This window comes from Sebastes fasciatus, chromosome 14 (assembly GCF_043250625.1).
Source record: "Sebastes fasciatus isolate fSebFas1 chromosome 14, fSebFas1.pri, whole genome shotgun sequence".
NCBI lineage: Eukaryota > Metazoa > Chordata > Actinopteri > Perciformes > Sebastidae > Sebastes > Sebastes fasciatus.
The window spans coordinates 24,961,051-24,980,650 of NC_133808.1; the positions used below are offsets into that span (position 1 = coordinate 24,961,051).

The following is a 19,600-nucleotide window of genomic DNA, read 5'->3' on the forward strand; positions in this document are numbered from 1 at the left end:
CTCACTAGTGGTTTGCTCCCCAATAAGTGGTAAACTCTCCTCTCCGTTGTGAATGGTGAAGACGTTGAAGCGGTACAGCGTTCCAGGCAGTAGGTGGGACACTTCGATGTAGGAGTTTTGACTGACCGGCAGAGTCATCTCCCTCTGCGCAGAACCAGACTCATCGACGGGGAGGGCGGTGACCCGGTAACCCGAGACGTCGCTGGATGGGCCGGACCAGGTCAGAACGATTTTCTTATCGGACACCTCGAAGAACTGCAGGTCTGTAGGAGAAGAAACTTCTTCTGGGGATAGAAAAAAAACAAACATTACAATTACATTCTTTAATATCTATTAAGATGAACGTACTCCTCACAGTGTTTACTGTGTAACAGAAAAGTTGATGCCTGTTACATCATATTTTAAATATTAGCTGCTAAAAAAGGCAAGGTATGTGAAAATCCAATTCAATTCCATGATCTCATGGCTGTGTTTTCATCTTGCAGGTGATTAAAATAACAAAACTCTTTGATACGTCATTTAATGCATTTGCATGTTGCAGATCATCAGAGCCCACACTGGTTTATATATACATAATCATATTATATGTGTTGTGTGTAACACAATTTCTACAAGGGAAGTTCAAAATCATTGCACTGCTTCAAATTTTTGGACAGACTGGATGGCAGGATACACACCAACATCTTTAAATAGTAAACAGCTGTGAAGAAGAGTTGGACAGAGTGCAGCGAAAAAGAGGGGGGAGATGTTTGTTCCTTGACGAGACATTAAGGAGAGGTAAGAGAATGTAGATTCAAAGTTCAAAGTAACTCAACTACTAGTACTATGCTTTGCTCTGGATGTTTCCATTGTTTCCCAAAGGGCAGAGCCCTGGTGCCTCCTACACATCGCTCTAATTTTACACCTCCCTGCTGCACTCAGAGCTCAGATTATTTGCACTTTAAACCTGTTCACTGCTGATTTATAAAAATACAAATAAAAGTCATGCATCACATATGTTTTACTTAAGTAGAAGCACAAAAGTATTGGCATCAAAATAGTCTTACTTGTATCAATAGTAAAAGTAATCATAATGAAGAATGGCCCATTTCAGTATAATATAGATTATATTACTGGATTATAATTATTGATTCATTAATGTGTAACTTTAATGTTGAAGCTGGTAAAGGTGGAGATCATTTTAACTACTTTATACTGCTGTGTGGCTCAATCTATAATAATACATCAGATATTATATGTTGATAAAATGTATTAATAATCTGAAGCTATGAACTAACTAGCAACTAAATGTGTCAAATAAATGTAGTGATGTACAAAGTTCAATGTTTATCTCTGAAACGTAGAGGAGTAGGAGTACAAAGTCACATAAATGGAAATACTCAAGTAAAGTCTCAAAAATTGTCTCAAGTACAGTACTTGACTAGATCTACTTTTCACCATTGGTCATAGTGAACATCTACAGAGTGGGATTCACTCGTCTGTCCGAAGATGGCGGCACACCCTCTCAACTAGGTCATGCATCTTTAGTCCATCACACAAACTACAAACAAGCATGCACACACACACAGACACACGCACACACACGCACACACACGCACACACACTTTTCCAGCATCTGCTCAACTGGCCCAACAGCATGTTCGACCTGGCAGACTGAACAGTTTTACATAACTCTAAAGTCAAGCAGAATGAGAGTTCAACAGCTGTGAACTCAATGACTTCACTTTCCATTGAAACACGTTTCACTTCTAGTATTAACAATTGGAAACTTCGACATAGATCAGTGACTAAGCCACAGGACGACTTGCAGGGTTCTGGAGGGGGTTCCCTCATGACAAGAGCAATAAGTCAAATTCATATGAAATACAGCAGAGCAAATGATCAGATGATGATATTTAAGGATCAAAAATTACCTAATAAATCACCTTTGGTGTAATCATTGTGAAAGTATCTGGAGGGATTGCGGGTGCTTTCAAAGTGCCAGCAATTTTCTCCCAAGAGATGCATTTTAATCTCTTGGAAGTCACCCTTTTTAAAATCAATACTTTCGTTTTGGTAAATATTAGCCCTTACGCCTTTCTAGGTATACATGCAGTGGCTCTTTAGAGGATGCACAAGTACACAGACAACGGTTAGAGCTGGTTGTAGAGATCAAAACAAAAATCCCAAGCAACTAAAACCTGAATATACACATATGGAAGCAAGTGTTGACTTTAAAAGGAGCAATATGTAGCACTGAGAGCTAGCGTTTAAATGGGTAACAGCAGCTCAAACTCAAAACATTGGAGCCGTGGCCCGTCCGCTCCTACATATCATGGTCATTTTATGATTTATTAAAGTAAATATATTACATATTGGTCCTTTAAAAGAAGAAAAAAGACCCAAATATTAAGGATTGCGTCTCCAGGAATCCATCCAACTGGTCTTAACTGGGCCCGACGCTCTCTTTCACGCTCTCTCTCACACACCCAAACACACACAGAAAAAGCAACAGCTTACTGAGTTCAAGCTTTCCAAATAGCAGTTAAGTCCCCTTTGTTTCACACATCTCAGCCTTTTACCTGGCAGTGGATCTCCAGCGGTGGTGACCTGTACAAAGATGGGCTCACTCTCCAGGCTTTCCTCCACAGCGTAGATACTGATGTTGTACATCTTCCCGGGTCGAAGGTCACTCAGGGTCACAGACGTCGCCGTGTCGGGGAGAGTCAGCTCCGTGCTTTCGCCTTCTAACGACGGTGTGTAGACGACGCGATAGCCTGCACGGAGGAAGAGACCGTAGGGTTCATTGGGCGTACTGCACAGTGATATATTTTGTTCCGTGACGTGTGTCATACAGTAGCTTACCAGTGATGGGAGCCAGTGGTTTTTCCCAGCTGATCACCATGGACGTTTCTCCCAACTCCTCCACTTCATGCTCAACGGGAGCATCAGGTGCTACGGAACAAATGGGGTGGGAGAAGGAAAATTACGACTGCTGAGTTGTTGTATTTTTTACTGCATCATTTAATTTATAGTCTTTGGCACATGTTCATTAGGCCGCTTGCAGCTCTGGGATTCAAGACAACATTTCAGTCTAGCAGCTGTGAGAAAGGGAAAGAACTTCAGAGAAGAGAGACGGGAATATGAAATGGGAGAAAGTGTGTAGATGTGCCGACTAACCGGTGGTTTGAGATGTAGTCAGAATGAGGTGGTCCTCTGCGCCATCTGTTACCTCATAGACGTTAACAGTGTATTTCCTCCCAGGTAGAAGCTCATTAATGTTCACTGAGGTAGCTGTATGGGGCAGGTCTGATAGGAAAACAAATATTATATTAACACATTTCATGCATTAGAATATTTTAAAGCAGCTAAAAAAAATGTTAAAACCTTTTAACCACTGACAAATTAAAAGTACTCTGCCTCGGTAAAATATCTATTATTTTGAAATCAGGTCAAAATACAATGCACAATATGTTTGCAGCCATTCATATAAAACCCAACTGTATTTTGTATTCATGTTTGAGTATGTGTATACATCTGCTCTTACCTAGCACCAGGGCCTGTCCCATTCCCTGTCCCTGCTCACTGAGCTCATACTCTACTCTAAAACCAGAAACCGTGTCGGAGGCGGAAACCCAGGAGATGACAAAGCTGCTGGAGGTAATTTCGGTCACCGACTCCGAGATGTCGACCACAGGAGGTAGTTGGGTGGTCTCGCCTTGTGATGTCGCCACTGCAAGAGAAACAGAGAAAGACAGAGATGGAAAAATGAGAGAGTTGGCTACTTGATGCCTCTGAGATCAGAAAAGGCAACCCTGCCCAGGAAAACTCTTTTTTTGACCAATTGGGCTTAGGTTTCATGTCGTGTGTGATGTCATATGTGACGTCTTTCTCTCTCGGAGCACAGCGTGTCAATGTAACCACTTTTTAAACCTCAGTGAGGAGTTCCCGGTTAAATAAAAGATACATTTAGGGAGCCGACAGAACAAAAAAGCAAACAAATGATTGCTATTTCATGATGTTGTCTTCAATATCATCTTTCATATTTCTTTTTGCAAACCAGTGCACATTAAGCAGTGATAAGCAGAAAACAAATACCAATGCCTAAACCGGCTTGCATGGAAAAAGGTAGCCAAATAAACTGTCAATACTGCTTAAACAGCAATGTGGAAACTCAGCCTCAACTCACGTGATCCATAATTGGTGGTGAAGTCAAAGCGCGTGACCTCTTGGCGTCCGAACCGCAACACGCTGATTAGCTGACCCTCGTAGGTGATGCCCGGCTTCAGACCGGAGATGGTGTAGGAGTTCAGATGGCCAGGGATCATCACCTCCCTCCATGGGTTGGCAGTGTTTTTCTGTAGAATGTGATGAAGGATGTTAGAAAAAAAAAATAGAAGAGGCATCATTTCTTTGTTGAACTGTGAAGCTCAATCAGAAAACTCACCACTTTCCATTTGAGGATGTACTGGGTGATGTGAGCAGACTGGGGGGCGTTCCACTGAATGGGGTGGGAGTTGGGTTGGTTTGCAGATTCAGTTATGATCACCTGGACGGGACGGCTACCACCTGACAGAGAGACAGAACAAAGACAGAGGGGTGAGCAGTTATACAAAATAGACAAGTATTGTAGAGCAAAGATATCATCAATGTTTCGAAGCTTCGACCACGGCCATGGTATTGACCTCCAAATCAGTATTCAAACGCTTTTTTTGTTTTATATACTAGTATGTAATAATAAAGTATAAATTCCCAATAGCTCATGAAATAAGGAATAATCCCACAACATTATTCATTATTTATATATTCAACATTAATTCATGTTAATTATTCTCAGACGAATATCGCTGTTTGTTGTGTAAAGGTGTGTATGTGTGTACAGAAGTGCGGCGGCACTGTCCTGGGCACAGGGTAGACGGAGACAGACAGACAGAAGAACATCGACGCAAAGCTTCGAATACCTTCAAATATTTCTCACCAAAGCCCGAAAAATGGTATTCGGGACAGCCCTACTGTGCACAGATTTAACAGATAGGAGGAGGCATTTTCAATGTTGTAAATACCTTAACTTTGACACAGAATCTAACATGGCGAGATACTGGCTTCTTCTACAATCGGAGAAGTTTCAGAAAGTTAAACTTTTACGTAACCCACCTTAACGGCGAATGTGCATTAGCGAGTGTGCAGCAGTATTTCCCTGACAGAACACAGAAAGAGGGAAAACTAGCACGTCCCTGCGAGATTCCAGCCCAGATTTCAACAGCTGGAAGGGGAGAAGCCTTTCACTCTACTTTCTCTTCTCTATTTCATCACATTTTCTAACATTCCCTGTTCTTTTGGACAGACTTCTTTTGCTGCATGATAAGTTCATTTGTAAAAGAACAGCATTTAGAGGGGACTTTACGAATAAAAAGTGCAAATATAGTGGACTAATTTCACAGTGAAAAGTGTTAATGTTAACGGTGTTAATGTTCTTGATTCCCTCGTAATTTTTCTTAACAGACTCTTTTAATCTCCAATATCTAACCTTAGCTAAGAGTTCTCCACGCTTGAGATCACTGCAAATAGCAAACTGTCCTCGACCAAAGAAATTTAAAGAAACTTTAAACTGTGTGTTTACCTGAGATGTGCTCATAAGTTTCTTGGAAATACGTCATTCAGCATGAAAAATGCCTAAAAAAAACGACTAATCGATTAAAGAAATCTTAGTCGACTAAGACCAAAATGATGAGGGGGCAGCCCGAGTTTATTATCTGAACAATTCAGTAATCTTCATTATAATGGGTTTTATCATGGAAACACTTCATGTGATAGACTTGGATAGGTTTGATAAAACACTTGCAGAAGCATTACAGAAAGGTACGTGACGTTACAACGCTCTACAAACAACAAGCATCCAAGAGGAAAAGTATGCTGAGACAACAAAAAACAGTTGGAAGCAATAAAGAAAGTGTGAGAAAACACCTTGTTAAAATGATACAGCCACGCCGATAACACAAAATGTGTAATTTATTGTGCTGTATGAGCCCTTTCCAGTCCTACATATGCAGGTTTCGATGCTGAACTGAAATCCTCAAGTCACGGTACACGCTGCCAAACAACCTTTAACAGCTGTCCCACGTCTATGCGCGTTTCCTTGGAAAACCCCGTAGCTGACAGGAGCTCAAACATGTGTATTGTGTCATTACTACATCTGACAGCAAGCTGGATAAACTTAAGTTCTGTATTGCAAAAGCTGAATATAAAACAGGTTTAGCCGAGGAAGAAAAAAATGCAGTATCTTCACTGGATTTCGGAAATGAACAAAAGGGCTATCAAGTCATCTTTAATGTAAACAGAAGTCATGTGGCGAGCAGACCCCTGACATAAGCTGTGCTGATAGAAACTGGTAGCTTCTATAAAGAACTGAGGTTTTCTAACCACTTTTCCAAATAGCAGACCTGTAATCAAAGTTTCTGAGCAAGTGGCTCGGTTAACCAGAAGTTGCTAGCAGATACACAAACCTCAAAAACAATCTGGGACCAATTACTGCCTATTACAGACCCACAGGCCACTGGCGAGGGTAAGGGTTACGAGGAATCAGATGTGGGACGCAAATGAAAACGGATGCACACTTGCAGTGGATAAACTGCATGCAGACACGCGCACAACCCCCAGCATTACGTGCACGCGCGTCCCCCTTTTACTTTGCACACGCAGACACAACATTTGATTCTCGATCTTCATACAGACGCACAGCGAGGTGGTGATAAGGACCACAGTAAAGGGAAGTATTGTTGAGAGTCATTCTAACCCCAAAAGATTAAAGATTAAATTACACTCCAGACGAGGAGAGATAAACGCAGACGGCAGAAAAGAAAACAACTTTTTTTTTTTGAAGATCGTATCGATGTGGTGTTAAATCTGAGACTTGTGAAAACCCTTAAAAAAAAACCTCACTTCTTGGGTTTTCCATTTTTACCTTTTATGGTGTTCTCCCCAGTAAGCCAACTGGCTTGGAGTCTGGATTTGCCTCTTGCTGCCCTTAAATCTTAGCATGCTGTATTTTGTATGCCTATGCACACACACACACCCCCACACACACACACATAGAGAGAGAGCAAGTTCACAGCTGGTTGCTATTACAGCTACTTACGGAGGAATACTGCCCTACATTTTGTATCTCCCGTCAACCTGCTTCACACACACACAGCAAATAGTTTACGACAGATTTGTTTCCACTAGCAAAGCTTCAGTCATTTAAAAATTTAATATCAAATATATACCACCATAATACTGTACAAGTGCATCACTATTTTACCAAGAAGTAGCGGAAATGGGAAAGGTATGGGAACAACATCTCATGTTGCTTTCTTCAAGGATGCCATAAGTAAACAACAAAGCCTCCAAAGGGACAAAGACCCTTAAAGTCAAGACAAAACTGTGAGAAAGCTTTTCGTTTGGTAAAAAAGTTGGTGTGCAGTGACGCCGTCTAGCCAAGCTGGGTTGCAAGTCAGCAGGGATGAGGTAACTTAACCATCAGGGCTGCATAATGCGTTGCGTAATGAAGCATGACTTTATTCTAAATGATACTTGCTAAGGGCTTAAACTGTAAGACACAAGGTTCAATTTAAAGTGATTGCTAAAATCCAACAAATTGAAAACTGTTGTTCAACAGGCTTTAAATGTGTTCACATGGTAGGTGTGTGTTTGTGTTTGTGTGTGTGTGTGTGTGTGTGTGTGTGTGTGTGTGTGTGTTTGTGTGTGTAAGGGGGGTGGCGTATACACTGTGTTTTGTACAGCTGTGGCAACAGCACAGGGGATGTGCCACATGCTAGCAGGAACAAAGGCTCAGAGTAGGGGGTGTATCTGTAAAAGAGGAAGTCACACCCCCCCTCCCATCGCTGTCTGTTTCACATCAAAGTCAAGGGCCTCATTTTCAAGGTGACTTAAGCAAATATGTTTCACTGCGGGAGTTGGAGCGTAATTTGTAGAGTTGGCTCATTTTACCATCACTGAACACGTCCTTACTGAGGATTAAATATCTAGTTTACAGTCGCTACCAAAAATCATACAGGCATCAACCCGGCTGTGCTATTTCAAAATACCCAAAGCCTCAACAACTTACTAACACTAACATTAGATGATGTGCCACCTCTAACTCTGAAACAGCAGTGAACGGAATAAAAATAGTACCAGGGACTGAAACAGGATCAGGACGGGACTGTTTTTTTTCTGAACAAAAGTGGCCAGGTGGACAAAGACGAACAAACTCAAGATAGTAAGAGACAGACGGAACATTTACACCATGAAGGTGTTTTGTGATATGAATGAAATCAACATTGCAACACAGATGAAGGCCAGAAATGGACGAAAACATTTAGTTTTCTAGACCTCCGTAGATAAATTGAGTTCTCGTCATTGTGTGCGACCCTCCTCTGTCACCAATATAATAAGGATAACACACTGATTATTCTCAGCAGGGGGAAACTGCAACATGAACCAGCAAAGCCTTTTACAACCAGATATGTCAAAGGCATCCATAGAATGGCAAAATCTCTGACCGTTGACAGATTTAAATGTATATTGTCCTACAGTATCACTATAGGGCCGGGCAATATGACAATATATATTGTCAGAATGATGTAAAAATGTCTATCGTATATATTTTTTCTATACCGTTTCTATCGTGATATAGGCTAGGCTTATATTTATTTAATTTTTTTCTCTAGAATTTCACTTAAAACTGTTAAGTTTACTTTGCACTCAAGTTCTTAAAATGAGAATGTACTCAAGAAAACATGCTATATCGTGAGATATATATCGTTATCGAGATATAAAATGACCTACATCAGGATAGAAGATTTTGTCCATATTGCCTAGCCCTACAGTATATCACTATGTACAGTATAATATAGGTAACATCTTACCAGGGTAGGACTGCTGGGGCTCGCAGCTGAGCTCTCCAATGCCATTGCCATAGCAATAGCACTTGTACATGATTCCTTGAATGACTTTATCCCAAGACTCTCCGATCTTATAGAAGGCTCTCGTCTCCGGCTCCTGGCACTGATCTGAGGACAGAGTCACATAAAACCGCGTAATGCAACAGGTGGAAGTCTTGCAAACACATAAATACACAGAATTATCAAACAAATGAACTGAAATTTGGGCCATTAAATCAAATTAGTTGGTTGAGAGACTGAAGGACCAAATGCCTGTAAGATGTAAACCTGTAACACGGTAAACTCACCGACGGCATCGCACTTCCAGCGACCACGCCCCTGTCCAAAGCAGGTACAGTTCATGGTGTAACCCTCCTCGTGTTGTTTGGTAAAGGTCATGTTCACCTCATAGGTTGAACTGTCAACGATACACTGGTCTGAAACACACAAAGATATATAAAAACATGCAATGACATGGAGGAGAAAATGTAAAATTAAGCTTCTACACTGCTTATGCACATCTGTTCTTCTGAACTGTGTGTGTCTGTGTGTGTCTGTATGTGTGGAGGCTGGGGTGTGTGAGATGCAGGTGCAACTGATGCCCCATAAAGTGCAGGTGTGCAGCCTCACTTTTGACCTTTTGGCAGGTGAGAGATTATATCAGCTGTGACCTTTCACCTCTTCACTCAGAGCATTCTAATATTACTCTCTAATTATTACCCCACACACCTTTAAGCTGGGAGTAAGCAAGACAGCTCCATTCTCCTCGGCCATTGCCGACGCAGGTGCATCGCATCATGTGACCCAGAACATCGTGCCGTTTGTCCCACTGGTCTCCCACGCGGTACATCACCCCTTCACTGGTCGTACACACTTCTTCATGGGCTGGAACACAAAGGACAAAACCAGTTACAAAAGCGCAGGCTAATATGTTGTGTTCTTGATTCACTCCGACTCAAGTTTGGACTTTTGGGGAAAAACTGAAACAAACTCATACATAAAAAACTAAATAGCATACATCCACACCTATGACCACATATATCACACAGAGTTGTCAGTAAGACAAGCAGTGCATATCAACAGACACAAACACTCTATGATCTCCCTTGGAGATCACCGATTCTACCCTACAATTACTACACAAGGCCGTAGAGGATGCAACCACCGCAGAACACCTGTGTTCATACAAATGAAGAAGACTTTCCAGGATTGAAAGCCAGAAACAGCTGTCTCGTGTCCTTGTGTGTATGAATGGCTGTGTGTGTTCACCATATGTTCACCGGTAATTACATGAGTGAGTTGTTTTTAATCAGGAAAGATAGAAAGTGTGTGAAGGTGGGTGGGACAGGCAGAGACCTGCATCTATGAATGTGTGTGTGTGCGAGGGAAAGAAAGTGCTTCCGCTTAAACTGCAGGCCTGGTGTAAACATGATTTCAGTAGTGAGAAAATGTGTGACTGTTGGAAAGAGGTTCTTCACATTCCTGGTTATTTTAGTGCAAATTCCAGCTTCTTTTGTGAGTGTTGACCTGGATCCAAATTAAAGAAAGGAACACGGCTGCAGAGCTCACAAGGAAGCCCTCGAGTTTACAACGGTGGCTAAAACTAGCATTTATTGTTGAAACACACATGAGTCAGTTGCAGACTAAAGAGGAGCAGACAAAGCTGATATGCATGCATGCCCACGTAGATATCTGTTTAACTCTCCATGTAGGGTAGGAAAGGTGGAGGAGGTGGAGATAAAGAGCAGACCTGCTGTCTTGTAGCCCAGCCAAGACTCTTCTATGCCAGGCAGAATCTGGACCAGAGCCTGACCATGTGGTTCCTGGGAGTAAAGATCATGTGGACTTGGGTTTGGTGGCTATGCACCAAGCCCGTGACTTGGGGCGGAAATACAGGGGCTGGAGATTTTCAGGACATGGTTTAGAATAGTCAAGTAGCTGGGCGGTGGTTTGAGATACGCAGTGGCCAGGTCGGGGGCTCAAGCTAATTTAGGCATTTGAATGAACAGAGTAAAGGTTGGTGGACTACATGTAATCCATATGACTTTATATCATCATTAAGCATTCTAAGGTTCGAGATGATAGAAAGGCAACAGTAACTCAAATAACCACTCGTTACAACCAAGGTACGCAGAATAGCATCTCTGAACGCACAACACGTCGAACCTTGAAGCAGATGGGCTACAGCAGCAGAAGACCATCCGGTACTAGCAGCGGCCACTTTATTAGGTACACCTTGTACCTAATAAAGTGGCCGGTGATCGTATTTAATAGTCAATTATCTCTTTAATTGCTGTGCAGTGCTTGTCTTGTGGCTGGTATGGCTTGTGTTTAAAATGATTGGAGGCCATGTCTGGGTGTGTTTTCACCCCAGTTGTCTAGCTGGAGGTGATCTGGTGCTTCTCACTATTTAAAATAATTCTGTTCTCCAGGCATGGAAAGTCTTTAGAGCTGCTTCAATCTGTTCCAGTTACAAAGGGTAATCTACGATCTGGATGTATTTGGCATCAACTCAACCTTGTTTTAAGATTCTACAATCAATCTACATTTATCTCTTTAAACCCAGTCAGTACTTTCTTATGGTAATGGGAACCACAGGTTTAATGACTCTGAAAGAGGCCATTTGAAAACTTAACTGGCTGTTTGGACATTGCAGCCAACAGCCCAGGGAGCTACAACAATGTCCTCCATGCAAAACAGGTTCGGAACTACCTGATAGCATGTTAGTCTCGTAACATACAAACATACCTGATAGTATGTTAGGACTGAGCTGCAGAGGAAAAAAAAGAAGATCTGGTGCCGACATGCTGAGCTGCACTGGAGGAACAATTTTCTTGGTGCAAAGAGATTTTGAAGAGGGACTGATTTAAGTAATTATGATCATGTTTTTGAGTGGTATTTAAGTAGGAAGAAAACAGTGGATTTAATCATGTAAATGGTGAAGTTTGCATAATGGAGGTGGAGGCTGTGGCCCTACTATCCCGAGAACACATGGCAGACACCAGATCAGCCAATCCAGCATCTTCCCAGATGACTGCCACAGGTGGAGCAGAAGGGCCTCCAGACTATTACTGTTCTTTAAACGCCGCCATTAACATCTCAAGCACCGTGTTTGTTTTGACAACCCTGTGAAGCCATTAATGTCAATATCAAAGACCCTCTGCTGCTTTGACTGCTGGACTGAGTTTAACACAGACAAACCCGCTCTGACACCGGCTAAAGGGCATGAACGCTGTCCTCCCCCCTCTTTATATCTTGACCGGGTGTTGTTAACAACAGGGTGTCGGCCTAAAGGTGGGTCTCGGGACCGGAGGAGGCATAGAAAAGGAATTCGGAAGAAAATTATAGCTTTAAAAAAAGATGTAGAAATCAGTACAATCAATCCTCCCATTACTTGCTAAGTACTAGTTAAGTTCATCGTCTATAGCACGATCCTTTGACTTCAGAGCAGAGCTAAACAAGTTTGAACTTCTTCAAGGATCTGTCATGCCACACTGCAAAGGATAATACAAAAGATAAGTTCTTATGAGATAAAATAAATCCAGTGCTCCATTTTTCTGAGAATACAAAGACTACTTTATCTCAGATACGTCCTATCGTAGATGTTTCCACAGACTGCTGCCAACCAGACTATTCCATCTTCTCTGTGTCTACTCTGATGTAGACAGGAAGAAGAAGGATGTTTTATTTAAATCCTATTTGTACTACATCGGACTGCACTCAAATCACACTAAATTCAAGCAATGAGATAGACCTCAAAAGTTCCTCTAAAAGTATGTTTAAAGAATCAACAACAAAACAAAAAATCAAAATGCATTCGCCTGATATCTGAATAACTCTTCTAGATGTTCATAGTTTTTTAACTCCTTGTTTAATGTTGATGCCATTATTACCATTTCATTACTCCTTCACAGACATTAGTGCAGTGTCAGTGACCCCCTGGTGTTTCAGCCTCTTTTGTTACCCATGGAGACCTAATTGACACCTAAACAACACATTTCTAACAAGGCAGGGACTTCTGTGTGAATTTGGCTACACTATCAATAAAGGTGTGAGAACTGTAAATTAGATGATGTCTGCGCCATCAGCCCAGACTCCCTCTTAACATCACTCTGATAATGGCTTTTATGTTAATTAAATAACGTCACCCGTCAAATCTTTTCATCCTCAAAGGCCATGTTAACTCGTGGGCGGAGATACATTTTACTTAAGTCAGGGAGGGACATTGCAATTAGCTGTGCTAATCACGTTAGTGGCCCCCGTGGCTAGCAAGCTTTACTGACTTGACTTGCAGACAAATATTTTTAAACTGATGTGCGTGAAAAGGAGCTTTTTTAATGACATTGTGGCCTAAATCTGCTTCCAGTACCACACAACTTCAAACAACACCACCATCTCCGGCCCAACTCTGTCCACTTCCTTTTCCTCTCTCTCCATCACACACACATAATTACTTACCAGCCATTGGACAGAACCCAAAGCGCTGTTCTCCATCGTAGTCTGTTGTGGTGCCGCACCACTTCATGCCATCTCTACGACCATCTGCAGTACAGTCGGTGTAGTTTCGGCCATTATAGAGGTAGGGGAACTGGCACAGAGCGCCGTTAGAATTACCGCCGCGTGTTGCCACCATTACTGTTAAAAGAGAAACACAACCGTATCAATACATCTCCTGTTTTAAACAAGATAAGCTTCTACCGAGAATAATCACACACTTCAGATATGATGCAGTTGCATGTTGAGGCACTTGTGGGGTTTTGTTTTATCCAAGTCAGTAAACTCAGCTATTTCTTTAAAGAGATATGGACTCATTTAGCTGACATTAATATTACATTAGTCATATACTGCTGAATCATTTCCACAAATACTTGGGTCTTTCTTCTGACAACATAACGAAACGTTTTGAATTGTTTATCCCTTGACAACTATCAATTTCACATAAAAATTCCTATGTGGTTAAACACATCTGCTCACCATTCTTCTCTGTACAGAAAGAATATTTCTGGTCCGTCTCATGGTCAGAGGAGGTGGAACACCAGAGCTGTCCGTCGCTGCGTCCATCAGAGATACAAGAGTGGTAAGTATTCCCTTTGTAGACGAAGGGGAACACACAGGGCTGACCTCCAGAGTTACCGCCGTACACAGGAGCTGGTCCGTCTGTGTGAAGACAGAAACACACACAAATACAGAGTAATCAGATTAAGACAATAGTTTGATTTACCTTCACTATGATATCACCATAAGCACAATTCTTATGTCAGATTTTTCTCAGAAATTTGAGTTAGTATATGCTTGTTATTAGCAATTTAGACAACATTATTGTGTATCATGACATCTGGATATATGATTTCATCACAATCTGTTTCGATTGAAAGACGAGTGTGCTGTGAAGTAGTAAAGACAAAAGGACCATCTCTTACCCCACTGTTCACAGCTGACTCCGTTGCCAAGACAGGTACAGATCATCTGCTTGGTTCCCTGGCTCTTCATCCAGCGCTGGCCGATGTGGTATGAAAGTCCAGCATCTGTCCGGCATGGTCCGTCCTGGGCAACCTCAGGAACACCGGCTGGCTGGTAGACCGCCGGCTGGATGTTAGTGATCACACGAGAGCCAGTGCCTGGAACGTAACATTGAATCCAGGTCAGAGCAATATCACATTAAAGCATCCCAAATGAAACGTGACGTGTTAGGTGATGATGTAGCTAAAACATGAACATGAAACTTAACAAAAAACACAAGCATGCAAGGTTTGTACATGACTTCATGTCACATGTGTGTGTTATACTGTAAAACATCTGGCTTTCATTTAGACTCAAAGAGGACTGCTCTGGATATCAATGATTATGTTCCATTAGTTTTTTTACTGTCCCTGAGTCACGACGAGCACATGTTCCTGTCTCACAACCAATAATCACTTCAAGCCACTTCAAGCACATTTCTCCCGCTAACTCTCCCATGCTTCATCTCCCTGTTCCCCGTCTCTCTTTCTCATGAGGTCATGGTCATGTGTTACAATACACGTCTTTCTCACTTCAACACTTGGCACTTTTTATCTCTCCCTCCTCACAGCATCTGTTTCTGGTATACATTCTTCTCTCCACGCAGAGAGAAAAGGAGGGACGGGGATATTATCATTCATTTCTCACCCAGGCCAGTGGTGTGAAGTGAAGCATGTCGCTCACACTTCCACTCCCCTCGGCCGTTCCCGGTGCACAGACACTGGAGCGAGTGGCCTCGGGCGTCCGTCTTGGTCCACGTGTCACCAATACGGTAGGAGGTCAGAGTGTCCTGGTCGTTACAGCGATCTAGGAGAGAAGGAATTCATTAGAAATAGATGGAAACTGTGAGACAGCAATGAGGTCCTTCTGGGTGGGAAACATGGTGAAAGCTTTATGCAAATGTGCAGAGTGGATGTTTAAAAGTCTGCAGTGGTTCTGTGCGGAGGAATTCCTCCTGGCCACCAGCTGCTAACATGTTTGTGCCTTGAGACGTTGTTGATAACTTGTTGAACATATGAATGATAACAATTCATTGATAACCTCCACTGCTAAAAAACGTCCAAGGCCACCCTGAAGTCTCACATGCGACAACAAGCCTTCAGGGAATGACATTAATTCTCATCCATTACATCAGCCAGCATCATTAAGGATGTTAAGTTAACGGTTCTAATTGGAAACACAACTGGGAAACATTTCCTCCACAGCCTGTTAAAATCTCACAACACTAGATATACACTGTTTGCCTTTAGCTCTGCCAGTATGGCTAGAAGAGTATCTGTGCGGCGCTCCATGAGGATTAAGCTGATATGTGTGTGTGACACATGTGACTAGTTCAAAAACAGCAGCAGTTAATTTAATTTTCTGCTTGTGTGCGGTTCTAAATGACCCAGTTTTTCCTGTCAAGTAGAGTTACATTTGTATAGATGGAAGATACACAAAAGGAGAAGTCTTGAAAACAAATCAATGAAAGCAATATGACGAGAAAGTCATTTTTTAACGCTTGAATTCTTTGGAATTTGTGATGTCATTGTGATGCTGCTGCGGAAAAAGGAAATATACAAAAACTGGGGAGGTGACAGTTCGATAGATAGAATAAATAATTAAAGAAAGGGTTTCTTACTTCTGGAGGTGCATGTAATGCGTCCACTTCCTTCTCCAATACAGGTGCAGTCCACCACCATCCATCCCTGGTACGGCTTCTCCCACGTCTCCCCGACATTGTAGGATGTTCCTGCCGTGTTGTCATAGCAACGCTCGGCTGCAGGAAACAGAGACTCATGAGCTCAATTCAAAACTTTTTTTCACAAAACACTCAATACAGAAATATCCTAAACATTAAGTTTATTCATTAACTTACTGTAAAACAAAGAGAATGACTAATACATAATGATGATAATCCATCATTCCCACCAGGTAAACACAGTCTGCTAGTCAGTGGCTGTCTGAATGACTCACCGACGGGTTTGCAGGTCCACTCTCCCTTGCCGTTACCCAGACAGACACACTCCAACATGTAGCCTCCTGTCTCGTGGGGTCTCCTCCAGGTGTCTCCGATCTTATATGAAGCCCCACCCTCATGACAGCGGTCTGCGTAGACAGAAGGAAAAAAAAGGATGATTATATTAGAGAGGGGTCGATATGCATGGGAGTGTTTGCACAGAGAGAAAGCGAAGGAAAAGAAACACACGCTCAGACATTTCTCCCATTATCTAACCACCCGGTTAACTGCTAACAGCTGCACAGCTCCAGTTGCTAATCAGCTGTGGAGAATATGGAGATTAACCAGTTTACTGGCATCGGTCTGGCAGACCAGCATATGCAATAGAAACACATGAGCTAGGATGTGTGGTCTGGGGTTAGGACAGTTTAATGGCAGCTCGTTGTAGAGAAGAAAACACACACTGGCGATGGTGCAGCTGATCTTTCCCCTTCCTGATCCAATACAGGTACAGTCCCAGATCATGCTGTCCTTGGGTCTCTCATAGGTTTCTCCCACAGTGTAGGACTGATTGTTGATCTTATCAAAGCACGTTTCCTCTGCTGCAGGGAGAAAACAACGGAAAATGAGTGTGTGTTTTGTTAAAAGGGTGAGATAAATGAAGATGGACTGAAAAAATGAGATCAATACACACAAACTAACCTTCAGGTTTGCTTTTACACTTGATGCCAGCGACTCCATGGCACGTACAGACCAGAGTGCTGCCCAAATATGGCCGTTCGAACTGGTCATTAATACCGTAGAACTGACCGTTCTCTATACAACCATCTGACAGGAGAAAATAAAAAAAGAACAGAGAGAAAATACAGCGGATGAGACTTTGGAACAAGTTGGAATCAGGCAGCAGGAGGTTAAATAAAACACACCCCTCCCTACATTCAAACACATACAGTAGAGTGTAGGGAAAATGTGTGTGAGAGAGAGAAAACACACTCCACCCTCACACACAAACACTGTACCTGCTTACCATGTCATTTTTTTCAAAGTGGAAAGACAAATGAAGCCACTGGAAAATGGTCTAGCCCTGAGCATAACTACAAAACATGCTTTCTTTTTGTTTTGCACCAAATTAAGCAAAACCTAGATAGGAATAAACTTGCTAATTGTGGGACAAGCCTCCACCCATGCCTGTGAAATTGACCCTGGATGTGTTAACTTGACTTCAAAAGCCCCCAGGGCTGAGTAATAAATCATATCCACCTTTACTCTCTCTCTCTCTCTCTCTCTCTCTCTCTCTCTCTCTCTCTCTCTCTCTCTCTCTCTCTCTCTCTCTCTCTCTCTCTCTCTCTCTCTCTCTCTCTCCCTCTCTCTCCCTCTCTCTCTCTCTCTCTCTCTCTCCCACACAAGGAATGGTCTTTTGTTCACATCTCATGACTTCACATGCCAACATCTCTCTTTTTCTATTTACAATTGTAAAATTGAAGCCAAGAGTTTATATTTATTTATATTTCTCTCTCTCTCTGAAGCTTTGATCATTAGCATTCACACATGGATGGAAGTTGAGAAGGAGATCAGAACAGATGTTGGAGTTGAAGTTAATCCAGTGACTCCAAGATCAGAAGTTATAGCGACTTATTATGCTTTTGTGTGTCGTTTATTAACCAAATGCACAATGCATTACCTAATATATGGGATTGTTTTAATTGCAAAGACACTCAAACACACCACAGAGACTACAGGGACACGACCTGAAAAGATGTGTCCTGTAGACTTTACATGTTGCTTTAAAAAAAATGCCAAACACATGATGGAAATTAACTGTAATTTCATCATTTACCCTCAAACTATCTTCAGTCAAGTGACCTCTGGTGGTCCCCGGTTAAGGAACCACTTACTCCTAACAGATGTTGGAGTTGAAGTTAATCCAGTGACTCCAAGATCAGCTGGGTTTGCAACTGATTATGCTTTTTGTGTCGTCTATCAACAAAATACACAATGCATTACCTAATATATGGGAATTGTTTTAATTGCAAAGACACTCAAACACACCCGAGAGACTACAGGGACACGACCTGAAAAGATATGTACTGTAGACTTTACATGAGGATAAAAAATGGCAAACACATGATGGAAATTAACTGTAATTTCATAATTTACCCTCAAACTACTTCAATCAAGTGACCTCTGGTGGTACCCAGTTAAGGAACCACTTACTGCTACAAACCACACTTTTTTATACCAAAATAAGCAAAACCTAAATACGAATAAACAAGTTAACTGTGGGACAAGACTCCACCCATGCCTGTGAAATTGACCCTGAAGATCAGAACAGATGTTGGAGTTGAAGTTAATCCAGTGACTCCAAGATCAGAGGTTATAGCAACTGATTATGCTTTTTTGTCATTTATCAACAAAATGCACAATGCATTACCTAATGTATAGGATTCCAAATTGTTTTAATTGCAACATCCCATAGACTACAGGGACACGACCTGAAAAGATGTGTCCTGTAGACTTTACAGGTTGCTTTCTATCTCAGTAAAAATGCCAAACACATGATGGAAATTAACTGTAATTTCATCATTTACCCTCAAACTATCTTCAGTCAAGTGACCTTTAATGATCCCCAGTTAAGGAACCACTTAACTTCAACATGTAATCCCTCTTGTGACTATAATAACTTGTGTAAAAGTCTTACCCTGAGAGACTGAAGGGACCTGATGATGCTGAGTTTGTCGCCGGCTCCTGTGCGTCCCTTTGGGCATGCAGTTCACCGCGCTCCCGATGCAGAGCGCCACCAGCACCCTGGCTATGGTGCTGCAGGACATACTGGGGTTTTAATGCAGTGCTCCTTGTGCAAAGTTTATTTCACCGGAGACGGAGAGAAGTCGGTTCCAGTGCAACTCTTTATTTTCTTTTTACGCGCTCCAGCTGCCTCCCAGATCGGTCCTCTCCTCTCCAGTCTGCGGCCACAGTGTGCAGGTTAGCAGTCTGGGGGAGTGATTTATCTTTATCTGGGCATGGCTTGTGTTTCAGGAGGGAGGAGGGAGGGCCAACAGGAGAGACCGACTACCCACGCACAAGTGAGGCACACAAACGTTTACGAAACAAAGATGCATTACAAATTCCACATCATAACTCTTCCTCTTTACTATTTTTGGCAAAACAGAAAGATTATTTTAAATTGTCTCCATGCAACACTAAGGTAAACACATTATATTGATATCATCATCATGACGAGGCAATGCCCCTTTAGCAG

At 42.1% G+C, this 19,600-nt stretch overlaps 1 protein-coding gene across 2 annotated transcripts in view; it reads right to left on the reverse strand.

The window, feature by feature from the left end:
• The window catches only part of fn1a (fibronectin 1a), a 34,193-nt gene extending 14,860 nt beyond the window's left edge, over positions 1 to 19,333 (reverse strand). Inside the window, exons 1-19 of one of the 2 annotated variants that reach the window (XM_074657498.1) lie at positions 19,040 to 19,333; positions 17,044 to 17,169; positions 16,806 to 16,943; positions 16,359 to 16,490; positions 16,024 to 16,161; positions 15,051 to 15,209; positions 14,324 to 14,521; positions 13,878 to 14,060; positions 13,362 to 13,538; positions 9,633 to 9,788; positions 9,212 to 9,340; positions 8,889 to 9,032; positions 4,427 to 4,548; positions 4,169 to 4,337; positions 3,527 to 3,712; positions 3,160 to 3,288; positions 2,845 to 2,934; positions 2,562 to 2,756; positions 6 to 281 (exon numbers count right to left, since the gene is read on the reverse strand). In XM_074657498.1, coding sequence (XP_074513599.1) covers positions 6 to 281; positions 2,562 to 2,756; positions 2,845 to 2,934; positions 3,160 to 3,288; positions 3,527 to 3,712; positions 4,169 to 4,337; positions 4,427 to 4,548; positions 8,889 to 9,032; positions 9,212 to 9,340; positions 9,633 to 9,788; positions 13,362 to 13,538; positions 13,878 to 14,060; positions 14,324 to 14,521; positions 15,051 to 15,209; positions 16,024 to 16,161; positions 16,359 to 16,490; positions 16,806 to 16,943; positions 17,044 to 17,169; positions 19,040 to 19,169 — 2,977 coding nt within the window. In that variant the 5' untranslated portion in view covers positions 19,170 to 19,333. Of the gene's footprint in view, positions 1 to 5; positions 285 to 2,561; positions 2,757 to 2,844; positions 2,935 to 3,159; positions 3,289 to 3,526; positions 3,713 to 4,168; positions 4,338 to 4,426; positions 4,549 to 8,888; positions 9,033 to 9,211; positions 9,341 to 9,632; positions 9,789 to 13,361; positions 13,539 to 13,877; positions 14,061 to 14,323; positions 14,522 to 15,050; positions 15,210 to 16,023; positions 16,162 to 16,358; positions 16,491 to 16,805; positions 16,944 to 17,043; positions 17,170 to 19,039 lie in introns of both variants that reach the window. The other variant, XM_074657497.1, reaches the window with a different exon arrangement.
• Positions 19,334 to 19,600: the final 267 nt, after the last annotated feature.